Here is a 22,129-nt window from a genome sequence, read left to right on the forward strand (position 1 = left end):
TTAAATGTAATACAGTATCAACACCGGCAGGAGGCTTTGTACAGGTTTATTATGGTCCCCATTTTTGGAATTTGCTCATGGTGTGAAATTTTTATTGCTTCACCTCCACTTTACAGTAGCTATACCAGTATACCTATCATGATGATATTCACAAGCATTTATAACTGCCTGTTTTGTGGTAACGACTTTGATACTTTCAGCATTCCAAACAATAAATCCTGTCTATTAACTTTTATTAGCATATAATATATAAATGAAAAATTAACTATAATATTATTACTGTTGCAGATGATGAAAGTATGGATGAATTGAGAATGTTTTAAGTTTCTTTGTTGATGTTTGTTATGAGTCGTGTTGACAAATATACTGTGTTATAACATGTTTGATGGTGTTTTAGTTTGATAAGACAGAAGGACAATATTCCATTAAGTGCACAATTATATGACATTGTATAAAAGTGGAACTACAGTAATATATCAAACTTCATTTGACCACTTTTATAAACACTAATGGAGTTATTTTCGTTTTTGCGTGGAAAAGGTAAAATCACAGTCTACAGCGATGTTTTTTATGTATGAATTCAGCGCCCTTCTCAAAAATAATAAAGGTAAATACAGCATATCAACACTGAAGTACATTCAAATTGCATATAGTCCCAGTGGAACTACATTAACAACAACTATACTTACACTATACTAATTGGGATGAAGGATTAATAGCAAATCGGTAATGGCTTGTTTATAACAACTTTTAGAATGTTCTTGCATATGAATGTCTAGTTCAGGTCGTAGGATAGTCAATAGCTTAGCATGATTTTTCTCAGTACTGCAGTTCTATCATTGCATGTTAGTAGTGGCAGTTGACCCACAAGTACTTGTTTTGTCAATATGGAAGACATTTTCATAACTGGTAGCATCAGCAACATCCACTTTTCTTCTTGGATGGCTTTTTCCCTTTTTCATTTAATCTAATGCGATCATTGCCAGTTTGTCCATCCCCAGCTTGCAAGCGAGCATTCTTTTTTGTTCTTAATACTTGGCGAGTAATTGCAGTAAACATCTAGCACAAAAAATAAATATGTCAGGATTAATATTTCGTCTTCTAGAGAATGTTAACAGCCCTGAAAAGTCATAATGAAATTCGCTATCATTATCCTCGTTCCCAGCAAAGGTGATTGAAAGTCAAGATTTATTAGAAAAGCTTTCATGCCCAGCAAGAACCATTATTGTTGCACACTTAGTTCATGCATCTTTCACTCTAGCCTTCTCGGTGAAGATATCACAAGCAATTAAATGGTAATCTTCAAAATGTTGTTCTAATTATAGATTTGAAATCATAATCTTTCCTTGTGCAACCCTACAAACTTTTTAAAAACCAAAATTGATGAAATAATAATATGAATCAGCTAGTCATCATCTGCTTTGTTTACCATAAAAGTTTCACATCCAAATCTTTGTTCAACGCAGGCTAATCAATTAATCTTGGTCAAACTCATTTATAGGACAGCTAGTCAACTATAGATTGTATACAATACATGCAAGTATTTCATTTGAATTTACTAAATAAGCTGAGTTTCTTTACATTATTTGAAGACTTTAAACAAGGGACCAGGATAAGGAAGGCTTTTATGCTAAAGAGCCAGCTTTTCCTGTATCATTTCTAGTTCCCAATTACCTAGGTATTCTCGGATGATTATAATCCACTGTTTGTAAGCGCAGATGAAAAACAGCCATTTTAAGGCAGACCGAACAATAATAACAATCTATTGTACTGTATATACTATAACTGAAACGAGTTATAGGCTATTAAAAAATGGTAGTGGATTTGAGTGTCTTTGCTTTTTTTACTATAACTCTGAAAAAATGTAACAGATTCGCAATGGAATAAAATTTTAAACAACTGAAACAAGCTATTTCAGACAATGAAATAACCCAACTCAACACCATTTTTAATACATATCATATATAGTCATTAAATGGCTCAATGGGATGCCTAATACAATAGTTTGTTAACTCTTGCTTACATTTTAACGTGATACTTGTTACCCACCTGCTCAACGTTCTTATTTTCCTTTGCACTAGTTTCATACAAGCTGATGTTGATTTGATCAGCAAACTTACGAGCATCAGCTGTTTCTACAACCTTCTTTTCGGGCGAATCATCTTTGTTTCCCACTTTCCAAAAAAGAAGGTTATTGTTGAAAGCAAGCAGACTTAAAATAAAGTAGTATGTAATAATTCTACATTTCATGAATCGTGTTCACGAAATTGTAACTAAAAAGTCCCCTCACCTAATATTCTACTGACAGTATCGCAGTTCTGGTCAATTTCATGCAACCATCTTTTGACATTAACAAATGATTCTGCACTTTGCACATCATAGACCACTATTACGCCATGTGTTCCTCTGTAGTAACTGTCATGCAAGATAGTTTTAGTTAAACACTTTTATACAAATCCAGCAAACATCCATCCTTAAAGCCTTACGTTGATGTGATTGTCCGGAATCTCTCCTGGCCAGCAGTATCCCATATCTGAAGTTTTACCTTTTCCCCTTCTATGTCAACCGTTCTTATCTTGAAATCCACACCAATCGTGGTAATATAGCTACCTGTAATGAAAATAAAACAAGTAAAATTTTTGCCAAGTATTTGTTATTAATTTCATTACAATGTGAAAAATTATTCCCAAAACACATTATTTATCCATTTGTTAAAAATTCAAGTAATGTCGCAGTTCTTACCAGTAAACGTATTGTCAGCAAATCTCAAAAGAAGGCTGCTTTTACCAACACCTATAAGTTATAATCAAAATTTTCTGGTACTAAGTTAAATTGTTTAAAACACACAATCACTATTCAAACATAATTAATCAAAAACATATATATCATACTTCACAAATAACAGTACTTTAATGAAATCGTATTTGGATTACATACCACTATCACCAATTATCAGCAGCTTGAAAAGATGGTCATATTCTCTTGCCATGGCAAAACATTAGACATCCAGTATATTTGTATTATAATTTAAAGATCTACAATAAAAAATAATGATAGGTTTAGACGTTTCGTTTATGTTTTATCAACACCACACCAAACTTTATTTACTCTCCTGCCAAGATACTAGTAACAATCATGTACTAATAACCAAAAAATCGAAAAACAGTTGCTGTGGTTAGGTAAGGTAATTATTGTCAGAAATATGTTGCAAACATGACCTTTATTTTGACACATTCGGCGATAACTTTGATCCACATAGGTGCCAACTTATAGAATTACAGGGTGGCCACACCACTCCATGACCAATGCTACAGGGTGGCGGCCACCCTGTTGCTCAAAGAAGTAAAAGTTATATGATTTGCCATAGGACAACATAAACCTTAGATAAAGGCGGTGCACCAATTTTGCCACAAACACGTTTTGTATACGAGTTAGCTGCTTTCCTGTGACAATTATTAAATAAAATACGAATATTTTGTTTCGGCCAAGTAATTTATGGCAGTTAAGCACTGAATTGACCTCTTCATTGGTGTCAATTGTGCACTGTTTGATGGAACAACTTTCACATAACATTTCATAAAGAAATTGTTATGATTCTCTCTTCAAATTTTACTACTAAGTTAACAAAAGCAGTGACATGCACATGGATGGAGTTACTTTAAAGTGGGTTTTCTTTTCCAGTCCACTGATGTACAGCATTGAAGCAATTTTCAACCATTTATTGCTTGGACACACCACCTGCTCTTCTGCCTAACTTCGCTTTTTTAACTTATGTGTTGAAGGTTTAACTATTACGGGTTTAGTGGCCATGATAGTTATTACCAGGGCTTTCGAGTCGGAGCCTGGAGCCCCGGAGATGTGCATTTTCAACGGAGCTGGAGCCGGAGCTCTACATGAAATTCAAATGGTGTTGGAGCTAGTTGGCAATTTTCAACGAGATGTCATGTGTGCAAAGCAGTGAATATATACCCTTTATTTTTGTTAAAGCATTCCCCGGGGCATCCTGGCACTGTAAACTGGGTGCCCTAAAAAAAGTTGGATGCCCAAGTCTGACAAACATTTATATCTGTCAACAAACACAGTGTAGTGCTTTAACACTACGACAAAATGAAAAATTTAGTTGTTAAACAAAAACATCAATCGTTTGTACAATGCAGCAGCTTGCGACTAATACTTTGGTACTTTCTCAGATTATCGCACTACCAAAAGTGACAGGAAAAAATTGCGTTTTTTAACAGGAATTTTGGGTCAAAAAGAAACAAGACAACGATAACAAAAAGTAAAAAAATCAAAAATCGTAATTGCAGTTTCCTCAGTTGAAGGCAAAGCAAATCGATTCCTGGAATTTGACATTAAATAGACAAAATACTGATATTACTTGCACACACCATTGTTAGTTATCGCCAGGCTAACCAGAGCTCGCTGCTTCGCAGCTTACACAAATGCAGTTTTCGGTGTGTCGCTTTTGGTAGTGCGAAGTAGCAGTATTTTCTTTATTTCATCAATGTGATGAGTGAAATTGTTTGCATTCACTAGTAGCAAGATCTGGAAGAAAGTTTGTTGTTGTCGCAACGAGTAAGTTTTTCAAGCTTGTATCCAGCAAGCGTTTTCTGCGAGCTGATTTTATTGGTATCATTGCTGAGAAAGACTACTCATACATATACGTAGTGCTTAACATGGATATAATTTGGTTCGTTTCTTTTTCAAATATGGAAATTGCTTGTGATAAAGCTGCTGCCAAAACTGCAAGACAGATGTACTATAATTACCTTTGGTATCGCTTTTGAGGTCTTTACTTTGCAGATTTTCGTCACAATGAAGTTGTAAAAGTTCCAGTTGAAATTTAAATAAAGATAAAATAAAGATGACCGCCTTAAAAGTAGCTCAATACTAGAATTAACAATGAAACTGTGAAAATAATAATAAATAGCTAGCGGCCCATTAAAAATTGTTAAAAAGGCCCGGAGTTTGCAGACCACTGATCTAGACATAAGTTGCATGAGCGACCTCATTGTGGGATGAAGGCCAATCATTACAAAAACAATGGGTACCCGGTGGGCAACCATTCTGGTCAATTTCGTATGACCAATACAAAATTTGGTTGCCATGGCACCGGAACACCTTTTATAATCCGACCATACAAAGACTAGGGTTACCATATTTTCATCAACCAAAAGGTTAGTGGAGTATTTAGAATTGCATTGAGGAGAAAGAGCTAAACGATTTTCAACACAATACTTAAACCATCTGATCTCATCCAAGAGGCGCTGAGCGGAGAAATTTTGAGTTTTTACGTCTTAAATTGAATTGTATTTTCATATTTAAACAACAATAACTGCAATTTATGGTGTACAATTTTGAAATGTCGTATACAACGATTATAAAACACCGTTTTTGCGCTTAGTGTATGATTTTTCATATGACAGCTGATACAAAGTAGCAAACGAGAAATTCAATAAACATAAAGTAATGAAGACTTAAAAACTCTATAGCCAAAAATATGTTTCATAATGTGGACCATAGCCCTCCAATTTTAACTTCCAACATGGCAAAATCTTCAATTTTTCATTTACCTACTTGTGTTTCATATAACCACACTGGTAAGTGGGACCTTTGTTATACTCTATCCTTCAAAACTATAATTAATGCATCAAACAAACATCATTCCTACTCTTTGAACAATCATTTGTGACAAAACAATTCGTTTTCGATCATGCCACATGTTGAGACACTAAACTCGTTGCCTTGGCGCCAGCAGAGGTTTACATACTCTGAATGCTTTTCTAGTTCGATATAAACCGTAATATATCTAAAAAACACAACATGTATTTATATTTGTTGGCTAAGTTCTGCCAATTCGAATAAAAACAACCAGTATGAAAATGTTTTTTGCCAAAAAGGACATTTTCGGATTTTGCACGTCCTTGGAGTACAATTCAATTGTCATGAAAAAGTCATGGTTTCAATTGTCATGGGTTTTTACCAAACAACTATTATCTTAATGTTTTTGAGCCTGTTTTAAGTCGTCTCGGCTTTGTCACTTTTTCCTGTTCATCGGCACATGCTAATAACAACTGTGGTTTAAGTTTTTTGTCCCCATCGCAATTTTGACGCAAAATAAAAGATTGTCAATATAGGCCTATCACCAGAAAAAAAGAATGCGTTTAAAGCTATTTTTCACTGTTTGTTGTTAACCTAACTTAAATGTTATAACATAGTAAACTAAATCTACCTTCTAACCTAAATCTAATCTCCATTAAAACCCCAAAAGTTAAAATCTACTTTTTGCATCCATGGCCTTTCTCCTGACTTACGTTCTGCCTACCTTTAACAACAGGTTGCGTGACCTACATACGGTGAAATAGTCACTCAAAATAAAATGATTGATTGATCAAAGCCGGTGAAGTCAACTCTGACTACCGGAAAGGGAGCATTAAAACGGGGTATAGTAAAAAATTGCACAACCACAAGATGTCTTTGTATACTAGACCCCAACCACTCAAATTGTCTGGTTGTGCACTTGTATACTAGGCCTATAGACCCTTTAAACCTACCGTAACGATATTGCGGTATATAGCCTACCGCGGTTAATTACTTAATTCTCATAACACGCTAACACATGCGTATAATATCATATCGGTAGTTTATACGACACACCTTCATACATGATCTAGTTAAAAATGTAGTTTAAATTTGTTACTGTCAGCAAAGTAGGATGTGGGCTCATTGCCTGATCAGTACGGTAAAACATAGCCTAATCTAAATACAGTACAGTAATCTGAATCCCTAGTTTCTCTAATATCGAACGAATGAATTGAACAAAGTGACAATTTCACCATAAAAAGGTCACACAGGCCATTGTTTGAGATAGTAAGTTGAGTCCGGAAATGGATATGCAAAAATTTGATTTTATAATTATTAAAGGTTTTTGGAGCTAGATTTAGCAATAGGAGTTCTAGCTGATAACAGGCTAAAATGTTGCGGTTATAGTCTGTGCTCCACGATGGCGCAAAATAATTAATGGGCTCAAAGTCTACAAACCCCATCTCAAATTTGTCCGCCCTAGGGAACCCAGATTGCACTCTGGAAATGTACTATTGGCTCAGGCCTTGCGTGTGGCCGTGGCACTTGATCGTAGCTCTTTTTTAAGGTCGAAGAATACTTTTTTTTACAAGTTAAAGCCCCAAACAGTATAAACCTTAAGAATCAAAGGTAAAAAGTTTTGAACCTATTAAGACCACTCGAACCAAACGTAACCATTTTTTAACAAATTTTTGTTAAAAATGTTCTCGTGACAGGGTAGTGACATGGCGGTAAAGGACTGTTTGAAATCATAAACTGGAATTTATTTTTCGCCAGGGTTTGGCACAAAAAGTACGGTACTTTCTATGTTGTAATGTTACATGCACATTAAAGCAAGAAGCATGTTGACAAACAATCAGTAAACTAAACAGAATCAAAAGTGGCGAAGCATTGATAGCTTGAAACGTGGAAGATTTATGATACACAGTAGTTTCACCGTTGCTATTATGATAAAGGTTAGCACGACCACCAAACCCAGAATACTTTTACGTCGCCACGAAATACTGAAATTCATTCATTTATTTTTCGTCAAAAGCGCGGTGGAAACGAAAAATCAATCCAGTTGTTACTAACACGCGCCAATGAACAGGAAAAAGTGATACAGCCGAAAAGGCTTAAAATTTGCTCAAGAAAAATAACGTTAATAAGTGCTGGTAACAACTAGCACGGCCACTAAACCTATAATTAGTTAAACATAAAACATAAGTTAAATAAGCGAAAAATTAAGCAGATGAGTAGGTGGTGTGTTCAAGCAACTGATGATTGCAAATTGCTTCAATGCTATACATCAGTGCATGGATGGGAAAAGAAACCCCATCCCGGGCAAGAACTTGGTTTCTGGTGGCCATAGCACTAAGGAAGGAAGTTGTTGGTTAGCCCAAATAAAAACTAACTATTCACAAAAATCATAAAGAAAACACAACTGAAACTATCCGTAGTGCAAAGACGTTCCTCAGTCTAATGATAGAGGTCATGATGCCAATGCATGTGTTAAAATACAAAGGAATGATAAATTAAGGTCGTGCGTGTTAACATTTTAAATCACTTATTAGTGTAGAGTGTAGACTCTTATTATAAGATTACTAGCAATACTGCTTAGGTTAATTTACGAAACTTCGTGATCCAGTGAACTTCTTGTAGGTCTAGAACAGTGGTTTTTATACAGCGAGCCATTTTGCAACCAAATATAATCAAACGATCCCCTTCCAAAATTTGCAGCTAAACATATGTAATCAATGTTCCCTCTAATTTTTCACGAGTCTGAGCAAACACATTAACTCCCTGAGCGGTCCCTTGGACCACTGTGAGCAACATCAGACGTGCGCACTGTGGTCATTATTATGCGTTTATTTTATTTTCAATTCAGATTGGATTTTTTTCTTGTGTGCAGCACAGATTTTCTGTGCGCGGAGACCGTGTCAGCAGTGAGCATTTGCGCACGCGCGCAGCTTAGAGGGAACATTGTATGTAATACGGTTGTGCATTCATAATAGCAAAGTAAAGATGACTAAATGATATTGCTGTTGAACCCTAACCTCAGAAATATCAAGAACAGAATTCCTCCCTACCCTGCACTACCTAAAACAGTTGTAACAGTCATAATTACAATGAAAAAGTAGGGTATGATGTTTCCAGGGAGTCCTATTGTAAATGGTTCTCTTATGGAATAAAAAATTATTAATAAATAATTTTTTACTGAAATGTTTTCTATGGTACATCGAAAGCTCTCGCGGCCCCTAGAAAAAGGGCTAATGACCCCCATGGGGGTCGCAACCCCCAGGTTGAAAACCAATGGTCTAGAATATCCTCTGGTTTTACTTGATGTTTTTATTATTGACGTCATGTAATGCTGAACTGATAAAACAGTGGAAATTAGTATGGTATTGGCCCCCGTATAGCCTGAGTGTTTGCCAGAGCAATTCACAATTTGCAAAAATATAGTTAAAATTGGTTAGTACTGCAGTTTTTACCAAATCATGTGTACAGAGACAGAAATTCTGGCATGACGGCGTATACTTTTAAAATCCCTTTAATATGCCATGTTGGAAAATGTAGCATATTCACATAGGGAACTGGACAACGTGCACACCAAACTTTTCATATTCACACCGTTTTGTAGAAAGCTAACAAACAAGGCAGATTTTGTTGTTTGAACCCCAAGTTAAAATAAATAGTATAAGAAATGAACCACACCGTCAGGGTAAAATGTTTGTCTCTACTTGTGTTATTTCTGGTTGAAAACTGCCATATATATACTTTATTGTCTGATTGTTAACAAAAGGAATGGTGACAGCTGGAGCTATTGTGACACACTTGTTAATTTTACTGTACAATTTCTGTTTACGAGTAATACATTATTGTTATTTTTGTAGGTTATAAATGAAAATTTTATTTTGTGGTTATAGTTCTAAAACATTTAAATAACATGACAGAAGATACATATACTGCACTTGCCAAATGTTTGCAACAAACATTGTCTCATGATGCAGTTCAGCGAAAAGAAGGTAGTTATATAATTTATGTCTTGAAAATGTTGGCTTAGATTTATGCAAACTTTGAAACTAACACTTTTAATGTCAATAGCTTATAATGCTTATATCATGAATACTCAACCATTGGTCCTTGAAGATACGATACCATTACCATATAGGAGAAAATATAATAAGCACTCTATGCATTTCACCTTTTAAGTCATTCCTTGTCAAATCAGTCAGCCATGTAACAAAAAAGGTCTCAGATTTTGCAGTAATTGAGCTTAAAAGAAAGACAGAATTTAATTTAAGAACAGCAAAACTTTTGTTATTAAAATTGGACAAGGTTATGGCATTTTAATAAGAGTAATTTTCGTGCTCATTCAACCATAATGAAAAAAAAATTTTGGTAATTAAATTAAAACTGTCATTACTCAGAATGTCTGTAAATAAACCACATAAGCGATAGTAACTGATATCATTGTCATAAAAGGATAACAAAAGAGTGCACACCAAAATTGCATATTACAAAAAACTTCAATAAACAAGATCATAGAGTTAAATATATAACCATACATAATAAATTTTTATCAATATCTGAGACTTAGGATTACATGACTAATTGATTTGACAAGGAATGACCCATTTATGTTTGTTTTGCGATTTTGAACATGCAGGCAAAACAGGCTATATCTTTTAACAGTTTGAGACAAAAACAAGAATTTTTGACCAAAGTCCTGATTGTTTGTTATGAAAGCATGCGCATGCTGTTAAAAGTAGATAGTTACGTTACGAACAATTTTTCCGGTGAATTCGAAATAACACTGTATACGCTTGGACTTGAGTTGTTGTAACAGCAAATTTGTGCTTGTCACATTATATTTCTGTTATATGTTTAAACCGCCTTTGCCAGTCCAAACAACAATTAGTATGCATGAAACTAGTCCGTGGTACAAAAAAGTTAGAGACTGTTGACTTAGTATACACATAATGTTTTGTAACATTTGATGTTCTGTTTACAAGTAATATTTCAAATTTATGCAGTTACATATGTAGGCAAACATATATTTCCTTTCTTGCATCCCTAAACACTGTTATAGATTCTGTGTTGTTAATGGTCAGTTTATTTTTTATTGCTTAATTGCAAACATCTTTAGCTGAAAAATTTTTGGAGAGTGTCGAAGGAAGCCCTGGTTATTCACTGGTTCTTCTGAAATTTCTTGATGATGGAAGCAAGCAGGACACAGGTGTATCTTTTGCAGCTGCAATCACCTTCAAAAATTTCATAAAGAGAAACTGGAGAAAAGTATTTTAATTGCACACTAAGATAAGACTATTTTTCATATGCAATTATGTCAGTTATATCTCATTTCACACTTTTCTAATGGTAAATTTTGATTATCATTGAATGAAAGTTTGCTTGATTTTTGCTCGATATCAAACTGTTTCTGTTTGATATCAAAATAAAAGTTCTGTTTCAGACTGAAGATGAGCCAAACAAATTGAATATGGAAGACAGGAACACCATTAAGTCTACTATTGTAAACCTTATGCTGCACACTCCTGATCATTTGCAAAGGCAGTTGAGTCAAGCTATCAGTATTATAGGTCTGTGTTATACTCTATTTTGAAGTTAATATTCATTTTGAAACTAATACGTGTATCGATCTAGAAGGCGTGTTGGTCAAAAAAGGGCCAATTGCTTGATTTGTTTCTTTAAGGAATAAAATTACAAAAAATGAAATTGTTCAAAGAGTTTTGCATGGGGATCGATAGAATTTTTCAAGTGAAATAAGCATTCCTAAGACTATCTCTTACAAAAGTACAACTAAAATCACTCTCCTGCTGCAGAGGTCAAACTCAAAAGCGGAATTTCTTTATTTAAAACTGAACCTATCCCCGATTTATGTGTTTTGCTAGTTTTTTGCTAGAAACTGCATGCAACCCTGAACTTTCTAGCACACTAAATGCTAGAGTAATTCCTAGGCTAAAAACAATGTTCACCTGTAACTTCTCTAAACAGATTTGTGAGACCCTACATAAGACTGCAATGAAGTTAAATAGAAATCTGAATTTCTGACCCATATTCCTTATCTACATGTTTACCCCTTTTTTATACCAGTTGCTGAAACTGATATTTTAAATACTAAACAGTAATTATATATTGCGTTAGGTTGGTAAAATTTTTAAAGAATTGTGTTGTAAGGATTGTATAGGTTTGCAGCACGTATCATTAGTGTTATGTTTTGATATACAAAGTGATTGAAGTAACCCTCTTTTTCTAAACTTTTTTTCTAAACTATAATTCTAGCTGGAAATTCTTTGCTAAATCAGTTGATGCAGCTGCCAGGCCACTTAAAAAATTGGTGGCAAATGCTGAAGCCATTATCGAATTTTGAATAAAACTCTATGCAATATATTTTCTTCTCATATTCATTTCTTGTAAAAATTATAGTTCAGAAATAGTTCGTACGTATTTAAAAATGGAAGGCTCTTGATATAGCAAACATGTTCACATACTTTCATATTTAGGTCAAGAAGACTTCCCTGACAAATGGCACACTTTACTAGAGGAAATGATAGGTCATTTTCAAAGTAATGATTTTCATGTCATTAACGGTGTTCTGCAAACTGCGCACTCTTTGTTTAAACGGCAAGTGTTTTCATTATACATGTATCAAATAGAAATAGAAGGTTCAACAGAGCCTGGTATTTTATCTTTCATTGTTCCATGATTCTATTAATTTCTTTTTTTGTTTCAGATATCGTCACGAATTTCGATCTGACAAGCTGTGGACCGAAATCAAGCATGTGCTTCAACAGTTTGCAGCACCATTAACTCAGCTATTGAATACTACTATAAGTTTGGCTGAACAGCATTCAAGCAATGAAGGCGTTTTGAGGGTTTGTGTTGATCGTTCATATATGTATGCTATGAATTGAAAATATTGTATAACGTATATACATTACAAATATAATTTTTTGATGAAATGGAGTGTTACAATAATGTCGATATTGTGTCATGCAATTATGAAGTTATAAAATATATATAGATATTACTGTTTTTGCCTTTATCTGTCTTTAAACGTCACATACCAGTATTTTGTTTATATAGCCTAACTGGTTCTACATTTGTTAGGTTCTTTTCAGCTCACTGGTTCTGATTTGCAAAATCTTCTACAGTTTGAATTATCAGGTATGGCTTTTATATGGAACTGTATTTATGTCCTTGTGATTATTATGCAGGTAGAATTTTGTTGCGGGTAGAAGGTATTGTAGATATGATTACAGACCATAATGCGGTGGTTTTTAAAGTATTTGTCGCGACCCAAACAAGGGTTGCAAAGGGTGAAAAAATGGGTTGAGCCGTGGCAATGCAAACCTATGTTTGTAATTAAATACATTGCTTCATAGTGAGTGGACCACACAACGTTGACTTTGAAAACAAACTTAGCAACTTACTGCATAAAAATCATCCACACACTCATTATTTATTTTGTGTTAAAATACACTGTTTGAGATTTTCACCAAGCTCAGATTTCGGTCGCGCTCAAAAAAAGTTTGGGGATTCGGAACTTATGGGTCTCTGAACATGAGGTAGTGGCATTTAAGGGGTATATATCATATTTCTCCTTCATGTTTGACTAGCCATGTCTCAAAAGCTCTTTATGTTATGGACCTTGCTTCCTTAGACATGAAGTAAAAAGTTAGTGCACTTTTAAAAATTTAAACTTAAAATTTGATTAATAAATTCCAGTTTTGGAATGTTTTTTGTCATATCTATTACTTTATATTACCTATAATGATGATTTGAATATTCTTATTAGTTGTTTTTGATAGTCCAACAACTTTTTAGATGGCAAAAATGTTTAACTATTTTTAATCAGTAGATAGCGCCAGGGAGGCCATTAAAGTTGCAAGAAGTTGTTAAATCCCCACATTCAAGCTGAAAACAGCAGCGAACAGCAGCTTATTGTGTTCAAAAATCATGAAAACCAGCATTTTTTTCATTGATGTTTTTGTATCTGTATTGGTTTAAAGCAAATATCAGGCTATGTGGCATTTATTACTACATGTATGGAAGTTTTAATTGACAGCAACATTTTAAAAATCCATATGTTTTTTTAGCTTGAATGTGGGCATCTGAAAACTTCTGACTACTGTATCTTGAGGGCCTCCCTGGCGTCACTTAGTGACTGAAAATTATTTAACTTTTTTGCTCATGTTCAAAGACCTATATCTAAAAAAGCACTCGAAGTAGAGCAAAAAAAGCTTTGAAATATACTTGGTTAATGCATTTTTAACCAAATAATAAAATATTACCAAAATTTGTAAGATATTGGTTGAAACAACGTGAAATGACTCATATACCACTGTTACAGTGTATGGAAGATTTGTTTTAACGTTCAGTTATCTTTCAAGGATTTGCCAGAATTTTTTGAAGACAATATGGAAACATGGATGACACATTTCCACTCTTTGCTTACAACAGACAATTTGCTCCTTCACACCGAAGTACATTCTAATAATAATTATAAAACTCATTTGTAATGTTAAAATGTTTTAATACAGCCTCGAATGTTGAGTAACATTAATTGTCATTCTAGACCCAAAGTTAGCACTTTGTATTTAAATTCTGCCTTTTTTGCAGCATGATGAAGAAGCTGGTCATGTAGAACTATTAAAATCACAAATATGTGACAACGTTTCCCTTTATGCACAAAAATATGACGAAGAGTTTGGTCGGTTTTTACCTCAGTTTGTAACCGCTGTTTGGAATCTTTTAGTTAACACAGGAAGAGAGTTAAAATATGACCTTGTAGGTATATGTAAAGTATTAATGTTTTGTACCTGTACTCATTTTTCCTGGAAGCATATTTCCTTGACCACCAACAAATGGGTCACATTGCTTTAATAGAAATTCTTTTCTTAGTAAAATATTTGTTATAAAACTATCAAGCATGTTACCCCTTCTAAGAATTGCTTAGTATTTTTCAAATGACCCATCGTATTCTTGTCAATAAATTTTTTAGCTTGTGTCCAATGCTATTGGCTTTTTGCGGTCTGTATGTGAGCGGCCACAATATAAGTCCTTATTTGAAGCAGAAGGTGTATTACAGTCTATTTGTGAAAAGGTGATATTTGGTTTGTATGTGTACTTATTTACTCTTGAAAGCATGAAATAATATTTTAGTTAATAACAGGCATCAAATTTAATAAGTTACTGTATGTAAAAATTTACTGATCCATACCAGGCATAAAAAATTTTTATGTTTGAGTTCTTTTTTTGAACTGTGTTTTTATTATATGGTAGGTAGTTATTCCAAACATGGAATTTCGGAATGCTGATGAAGAACAGTTTGAAGACAATCCTGAAGAATATATAAGAAGAGACTTGGAAGGATCAGGTTATTTTTACTGATTATTGATTTTATTCAATGATAGAAACCTTAACTATTGATGTATATTACTGTGCAATGTGTTGCTGATTGAATCACCTTTCTATAGAATATTCCTAAACAATGTCTATTCTGACTTTCAGATACTGACACTAGACGAAGAGCTGCTTGTGATTTAGTTCGAGGCTTAATCAAGTTTGCTGAAGGCCCAGTTACACAGATATTTTCACAATATGTTGGTGTAATGCTTGAGGTTAGTTACTGTTCTTTCAAACTAGAAAACCATGTTGATCATGAAGCATTGCAGCTGTCTCACTTTCCACATAGAAACTTCTACCTCTGATTAAAAAGGAATTGTAAGAAATTGGAGTTATGTTGCATGTGTCTTATGTTCAATATGTTTAGGCTAACAGCATGGATTTTGCATTAAGCATAATATGCTGCTACAATCTTGAGTTTTGTTGATTAACAATTAATTAATTGTAGAAGATATTATACAGCTGCGACAAAATAACTTAGGATTTGTTACAGTTTTTAATGAAAATCACTACTTTTGTTTGAAGTACGAATTTTCTTTGAAACAGACGACAAACGTTAATATTTGGTAAATTGGTGATATTTTCCTTGATTTTAGAACTTTTTGCAGACATTTTGGATTTGGATTTCACTCAGATTTCCAAAATAGTTCAGTTTTATCTTTTGGCGCCATACTTTTCTAATTGTTCTAAAAAAAGGGAAATGTGACCAAATAGTAATGTTTGTGTTGTTTGATTCAATAAAAATCCATTGTTTAGACTAAAGTTGTGATTTTAATGGAAAATGTACCTGGTCCTTAGAAGTCATTTTGCAGCAGATGTATATACAACTGTAGTTGAAATTAAACATTTTTATTATATGTTGCTAGCGCTATTTGTCATGTCGTGAAAAAAATTGGAAAAGCAAAGACTCCGCTATTTATTTGGTAACATCATTGGCACAAAAAGGATCAACAGCTAAACAGGGAACAACTCAATCTAATGAACTTGTGGATTTGCAGCAGTTCTTTAGCACTCATATTCTCCCTGAACTTAAGCAAGATGGTGAGTCAGAACCAAAAAATCAAAATTTATCTTAGGTCATTTTTTGATAGAAACAGCAATTATCTTGGGCAGAATCAAAAACTCAGGCTGGATCTGGTAGGGCCAGTCACCTTTTATTGGTCTCGTGAGTTCTTTTTGTATACATCTTTTTTCAAGTAAAGCAAGGCTATGTTTTTGTGTATATGGACATTTAACTTGAAATTTTATAAAATGACAATTTGTTCACAATGTTTTGTGTGTCATTTGTAAATCCCCAGAACATGTCATTTAGCCCTGATATGGAAAAAGGTTACATACCCTTGATTCATATTATATGAAATTGGCAGTTAGTGTAGTATTATGTTATAATCCCAAAAAAGCTATCAGTTCCAAATCATTTTGACCATTCGCTTTGATCAGCTCAACAAAATTACTCAGTACTACTTGCATGCAGCATTCTTTCAGTCTGTGGCAAAATCAAGAAGTGATTTTAATTGTTGCTTTTTTGAAATGTAATTTTCAAGTGATATTTTGTTCCGATTGCAGTGTTGCAAATATAGTATTTTCAAGCCACACTTGGGGCGTTTTGAACAGTTTCCACAAGGAAATTTTTCTTTTTTAAGTATTTGGTGTAATGAAAAATGATACTTTATGCATGTACTTTTTTAAATGTAATTTAATACATTTTAAAGGAGTCTTTAGTTAGGTAGTGCTTTCCTTAATTTGTCATTTTGGCAATAGTTCAATCTTTTTTAAATATGTGTCAAGCTAACACTGCTGCAGACTGACAGCCAATTTGACTTAAATTTTATGTTTCAGTGAATGAGCTTCCAGTGTTGAAGTCTGATGCCATACGCTTTGTTATCACATTTAGAAACCAGCTTGGTCATGATGCACTAATGCTGGTATTTCCACATTTTGTCCAACTTCTTTTATCTACTAGTCATGTGGTGCACACTTATGCTGCTCATGCAATTGAAAGGATTTTGATGATAAAAGGCAATGGGCAACTTCCCCTGTAAGTTTCTGTTGTGGTTTTTGCCGATAACAATCATTGGTTAACCATAATTTCATGCATCTTGTAATTCGTTTTAGACTGCTTTAAAGCTAGATTTTGTTTTTTTTTAATTTATGGTCATCATTTTATTTTTAGAGTGACCCAGTCTGACCTTTCGCCACACTTGGAGCTGATTTTAACAAACATTTTTGCTGCTATGACCATTTCTGGTTCTGAAGAAAATGAATATATGATGAAGGCATTAATGAGAGTACTTTCTCATGGTCAGAAAGCTGTGATACCATATATAGGCATGCTAGTAAATGGACTCACAGAGAAGCTTGTTATAGTGAGCAAGGTAACCCTAACCCTATTTTTGTAACAACAGTTTTATGTGTACATTTTGTTTATGTACTTTTTTACGATTCACTGTGAACTTTTTTTCTGCTTTACAGAATCCAAGCAAACCCCATTTTAACCATTATCTTTTTGAAACACTGTCTTTGTGTATACGAATCACATGCGCAACAGAAAAAAATGCAGTTAATAGCTTTGAAGAAGCTTTGTTTGGTCCCTTTACTGAAATACTTCAGAAAGATGTCACTGAATTTATACCATATGTATTTCAAGGTATTCTGCAATTGTAATGATAAAAAAATGGTGGCACATTTACGAAAAAACGAAAGTAAGATAAACTCTGAGGTTAAGGTATAGTTATTCAGACAAGGTTTTATAAGCTTAAGCTTAATATGTCAAGTGCAATTATAGGTATTCTATCAGCAAACATAACCACCAGTATCTACAGTTAAAAATAAAAAAACGTTTAAACTTGCAAATGCTTGTTTAGATAAATATATATTAACCTTTGAGTTTATCTTACTGTTCCTTTTCAATTGTAATGTTTTGCCTACTTGGGTAAACAAAAACCAACCTCAGTAACCCATCATTCTGTTTGCAGTTATGTCGCTTTTGCTTGAAATCCATGATCCACCGATACCAAGTACTTATATGGGTTTATTTCCACATCTTCTTGCACCTTTGTTGTGGGAGCGACCTGGAAATATCCCTGCACTTGTTCGATTATTACAAGCCTTCATCGATAAGGTTTTGACACACATTAGTTAACATACCTAGTTAATTTATCTGTTTAGCTTGGATATCTTCTGTTTGTAGCCACCGTTTATGCTTCATGTATACATTTATCACGCTAAATATTTCATTAAAATTTATCCATTTTGTTTTTCTGAGGATTTATATTCTCCGACGATTTACTTCACTTAGTCAGCCATTCCTTTGTTTAGGGTGGAAACGCTATTGCTCAATCTGGAAAACTTGATAATCTTCTCGGCGTTTTCCAGAAGCTTATTGCATCAAAATCTAATGATCACTTCGGATTTTACATCTTGAACACAATGGTGGAGGAAATGAAAATGTTAGTACCAAACAGTATTAAGACCCGATTGTATATATAGTTGTATACTCTATAAAAGTAAATATAATCGGTTTAAACTAATTAAGCTTTATAATGTAGTACGCTTTTAGTCGACGATGTAACTTAATCATGTTATTTTGACGCTCAGAGAAGTTTTGAAACCCTACGTGAAACAAATCTTTTCTCTGCTGTTTCAACGTTTGATGCGCAGCAAGACGGTCAAATATGTACGAAGCTTGCTTGTATTCTTTGCTGTTTACATCGTTCGCAATTCACCTGATGATTTCTATGAGTTAGTGCAATCCATACAAAACAAGTGAGTGAGCTTCGTTAGTAACAGATTTTTTGTTGTAAGACTAAGTGAAGACAAAAAATTCTTGGTCTTTAGCATGTTTGTTATGGTCGTTGAAAAGCTGATAATTGCCGATTTGCAAAAAGTGCTGGGAAAAATGGAACGAAAGATTTGCTCTGTGGGATATTCCAAGCTACTAACATCGTGCGCAACGATGTTCGATGAGAATAACTCACAACTGTGGTATGTTTTGAGAGATTCAACACAATATTATATTCATAGTAGATTTGTATTAAATAGCTCCAGTTTTTTCATCCTTAAATGTGCAAAATTAGGACGCCATTGCTGGAAGCGGTGATTGGTTTGTTTGAGCTGCCTGAAGACGAAACAGTTCCAGAAGAAGAGCATTTTATTGAAATTGAAGACACTCCGGGTACGTAAAGAAAACTAACCAGTTCACGTAAAATTTGTATTTGTTGAGATGATTTTTTATTGAGTTATTTCTTGATTCGACTTCTTGAACACTTGATATTTTTCAATCGTAAACACGATCATACACGATGATGACTACCTGGTAATGGTATGTGAGGTGACCACAAAAGGGAGCGGCATCATCGAGTTTGAAGCACGGTGTCCCACCGGAACCGAACGTAAACCTTTAAACCGATCTGAACAGATGTTTTTAGAAAACCGAACCGGACCCAGAATCCAATATACTGTATTACAGTAAATTTGTCTGAACCCAGACCGAACCTGAACCATTAAATACGAAACGACAAAAACCCGAACGAAAGTCAAAGCTTTTTCAATTGTAACCACTTTTTCAGTACGATAACTTAACCCAAGAGTGATTGTAAAAGGCGTTTCCTATATGCCTAGCTCACAATGTAGAAGTCCTAAACTAGGAAATACCCACTCCTGATGAAATTCCTTGAGCTAATGAATTGCTATTGGGGCAGCAGTTGAAGAAATGTAAAAAAAATAATTAGCTATATAATGTCGTTCGAACCCAGAGTGAACCTCATATTAGCAGGCTTGCTGAACCTAAACCCTTAGAGGAACGCATGTTTGCTGTCCACCCGATGCAAACCCGAACTGGAGAAGAACTGGTGAAATAAAATTTTGTAAAACCTGATCCGGGGTTACATGTTTTCAACTGTGGTTCTACTCCCTGCTTTTAAGCGCTGCAGATATCACACTACTTAGCTCATTTCTATCTTACAGGATACCAGACGTCATTTTCACAATTGGCATTTGCAAGTAAACGAGAACATGACCCAGTAAAAGTTGACAATCCGAAGTTATATCTTGCGCAGAGTCTTGGCTCACTTTCAAAGCAGTATCCCGGAAAAGTAAGAATTGCCTTTTCGGAATTCATGCTAATCCTGTTTTATGCCCGCTAATTACTACATTGACCACTGTATTCGAAATTCAAGTATTTTATCACTCTTGTCAGGTCCCTTCCATGCTTGGTGTTATGAATTCCAATGCACGAGAATTTCTTCAGGGATATCTGCAAGCAGCACAAGTTCAATTGTTGTAGATTGTTTTTGACACCAATGAAATTTGTCGAGTTCGGTTGTCCGCGGTTAAAACCACTGCCTTCTGCTGACATGTCGTTTGCAATTTTTTTTTTTTGAAATAAAGTTCACGCACGTGTTCATTTGGAAGTGGCAGTATACCGTCAGAAAGAAATACCGAATTACTTTTTGCAAGAAATAGAAGTCGGTCTCGGTACTTCTGAAAATGCTTACTTCAAGGTTTTGAGAAGTATGTTTCTTAAAACTGAATGCCAATTTTAGCGCTTTTTTCCTACAAATGTCTATTAAAGTAGCAAAGAGTGAATTCATATTTTTTTGATCTGAAGTAACCTTGAAGGAGGCATTCAATACCAAAAATTGCTATAAAAGTCTTGTTTTTTTAATTATACAGTGAATTCTTATTAAAAAATTGATTACTCGAAAAACCTTTCATAACACTCTAAAATTTTGCATGTCATTTTAGTATACTTTGGACTAGCATTCTACAACATGCCATAAAAAAAACATGATTCAAACTTTTTTTAATAGAGTCGCAAAATGAACACCAAAATTTTGGCCTAAAAAACAATATTAGTCCTTTATGGCAATTTTAGCCTGAATCTGCACGCCAACTGGTAGGGTAACTCCTAGGCTAAAAGATAACACCAACCATACCGCTCTCTGATTGGTCTTCCCAGCTAGTTAAATGCGTTTGTAAGAGTCGAACAAAACTGTAGATATTTTAGTTCGGCCTACTTGGACTTCTTCTGAGCAAGGTCCTAAAAATCGGTAAAATTGCAGTAGGATCCGAGGTACTGTAAGTATCAAACTACTTTTTTGAAGTAACACCGCAACCGTCGGTATATTTTTTGCCAAGTACCAACTGCCCACGTCTGCAATTCATGATGTGTAAATCATAAAGAAACTGATGTTTTCTGACGCATTCTCTCCCGAATTGAAATTGTCATTAATAAATGTAAATATTAAAGTTTTCAACATACATACCTAGAGCTCTAATGTTTAACATTGTACTTCTCAGTTTATCTCGCCGATACTGAGTGAGATAAAACGGTGTGGGTGGTGGTGAAGAAAAAATTGTTTTTGAATTATCGTGGTTATTTAACTGTAAAGCCAACCGTTTGTCAAATTTTAGGTAAATGCCTTCTTAGAACCTGAAGATTTCAATGCTTTGTGTGATGAAAACGCAGCGTTATTGCATAAGTAAACACTATACCAACCTGTGATTAGAATCAGATCAACGCCGCAGCTTATCTTCTATCTGTTTTACTTCAGACATAATGGAAAATTTTAATTTCCAATATTATTGACTAAAAAAAGTTATTTGATAAAGTTTATCAGTTTATGTGATATTCTGGAGAATACGCTGTTTACAAAATATGGCCTGCAGTCCAAGGGTTTTTATCTTTGAAGAGAATAACAAGTGTGAAAATTGGATTGGATGATTTTAGTGTATCGTTTCAATGTTTTGGAGTAAAAACAGAAAACAGTGCCAAGACAACCACGGCAATGATATTTCAGTTTTACAGCCGTCATAAAATGCGTGAGTGATTCCAGGCTCGCTGAGAAAGCAATTATGATTAACGATAGAATATGAGTTTTATTGCCTTAGCTGTCGTCAAGTCTCCAAGTTTTTACGTCAGAACAAACATTGCTTTATCTCCTGTTTGCCAATAGGGATGTCTAAAGCAGACATTGCGTCCAGTGAACGTTAACGTGTAGAAAGGAAATTTGTTGTGTGAAAGTTTTAAGCTTTTGTTTGTTGTTATCTATACATAATTACAGGTTTAAGAAGCTTTGAATGCGTTATGAATTGTCGGTGTCGTGAGAAAAGGATATACATAATTTATGAGTCTCAG

General features: G+C 34.3%; 3 protein-coding genes across 4 annotated transcripts in view; 2 read left to right on the forward strand and 1 right to left on the reverse strand.

Moving 5' to 3' along the window:
* Positions 1-413, forward strand: part of LOC143449170 (uncharacterized) — a 29,283-nt gene extending 28,870 nt beyond the window's left edge. For both annotated transcript variants that reach the window (XM_076949265.1, XM_076949266.1), the window contains one exon: positions 289-413. The gene's annotated coding sequence lies outside the window, so the exon portion shown is untranslated. The remainder of the gene's footprint in view (positions 1-288) is intronic.
* Positions 217-4,926, reverse strand: LOC143449171 (ras-related protein Rab-35-like). The gene is made up of 7 exons (XM_076949267.1): positions 4,770-4,926; positions 2,938-3,035; positions 2,743-2,793; positions 2,487-2,610; positions 2,291-2,415; positions 2,050-2,174; positions 217-1,059 (listed from the first exon to the last, which is right to left on the reverse strand). Exons 2-7 carry the CDS (start codon positions 2,987-2,989, stop codon positions 916-918), a joined length of 621 nt encoding a protein of 206 aa, XP_076805382.1. The 5' UTR covers positions 2,990-3,035; positions 4,770-4,926; the 3' UTR covers positions 217-915.
* Positions 4,927-9,453: 4,527 nt separating this feature from the next.
* Positions 9,454-20,469, forward strand: LOC143449982 (exportin-2-like). Its single transcript, XM_076950346.1, has 22 exons — positions 9,454-9,587; positions 10,712-10,860; positions 11,036-11,162; positions 12,087-12,207; positions 12,317-12,458; positions 12,694-12,750; positions 13,977-14,069; positions 14,206-14,373; positions 14,588-14,689; positions 14,869-14,962; positions 15,097-15,206; positions 15,858-16,032; positions 16,831-17,029; positions 17,165-17,366; positions 17,464-17,638; positions 17,967-18,112; positions 18,310-18,440; positions 18,589-18,756; positions 18,829-18,975; positions 19,068-19,165; positions 19,957-20,084; positions 20,189-20,469. Exons 1-22 carry the CDS (start codon positions 9,509-9,511, stop codon positions 20,273-20,275), a joined length of 2,898 nt encoding a protein of 965 aa, XP_076806461.1. The 5' UTR covers positions 9,454-9,508; the 3' UTR covers positions 20,276-20,469.
* Positions 20,470-22,129: the final 1,660 nt, after the last annotated feature.

The sequence above is a fragment of the Clavelina lepadiformis genome, chromosome 3 (genome assembly GCF_947623445.1).
Source record: "Clavelina lepadiformis chromosome 3, kaClaLepa1.1, whole genome shotgun sequence".
Taxonomy (NCBI): domain Eukaryota; kingdom Metazoa; phylum Chordata; class Ascidiacea; order Aplousobranchia; family Clavelinidae; genus Clavelina; species Clavelina lepadiformis.

Excerpts from the sequence above, each read along its gene's own strand:
- LOC143449171 (XM_076949267.1), bottom strand. The coding sequence starts at position 2,989 with ATGGCAAGAGAATATGACCATCTTTTCAAGCTGCTGATAATTGGTGAT. Across the intron at positions 2,794-2,937 it reads GCTGATAATTGGTGATAGTG|GTGTTGGTAAAAGCAGCCTT; the intron begins GTATGTAATCCA and ends TATAACTTATAG. Across the intron at positions 2,175-2,290 it reads TACTGTCAGTAGAATATTAG|TGGGAAACAAAGATGATTCG; the intron begins GTGAGGGGACTT and ends TTTTTTGGAAAG.
- LOC143449982 (XM_076950346.1), top strand. The coding sequence starts at position 9,509 with ATGACAGAAGATACATATACTGCACTTGCCAAATGTTTGCAACAAACA. Across the intron at positions 12,208-12,316 it reads GCGCACTCTTTGTTTAAACG|ATATCGTCACGAATTTCGAT; the intron begins GCAAGTGTTTTC and ends TTTTTGTTTCAG. Across the intron at positions 15,207-15,857 it reads ATGTTGGTGTAATGCTTGAG|CGCTATTTGTCATGTCGTGA; the intron begins GTTAGTTACTGT and ends ATATGTTGCTAG.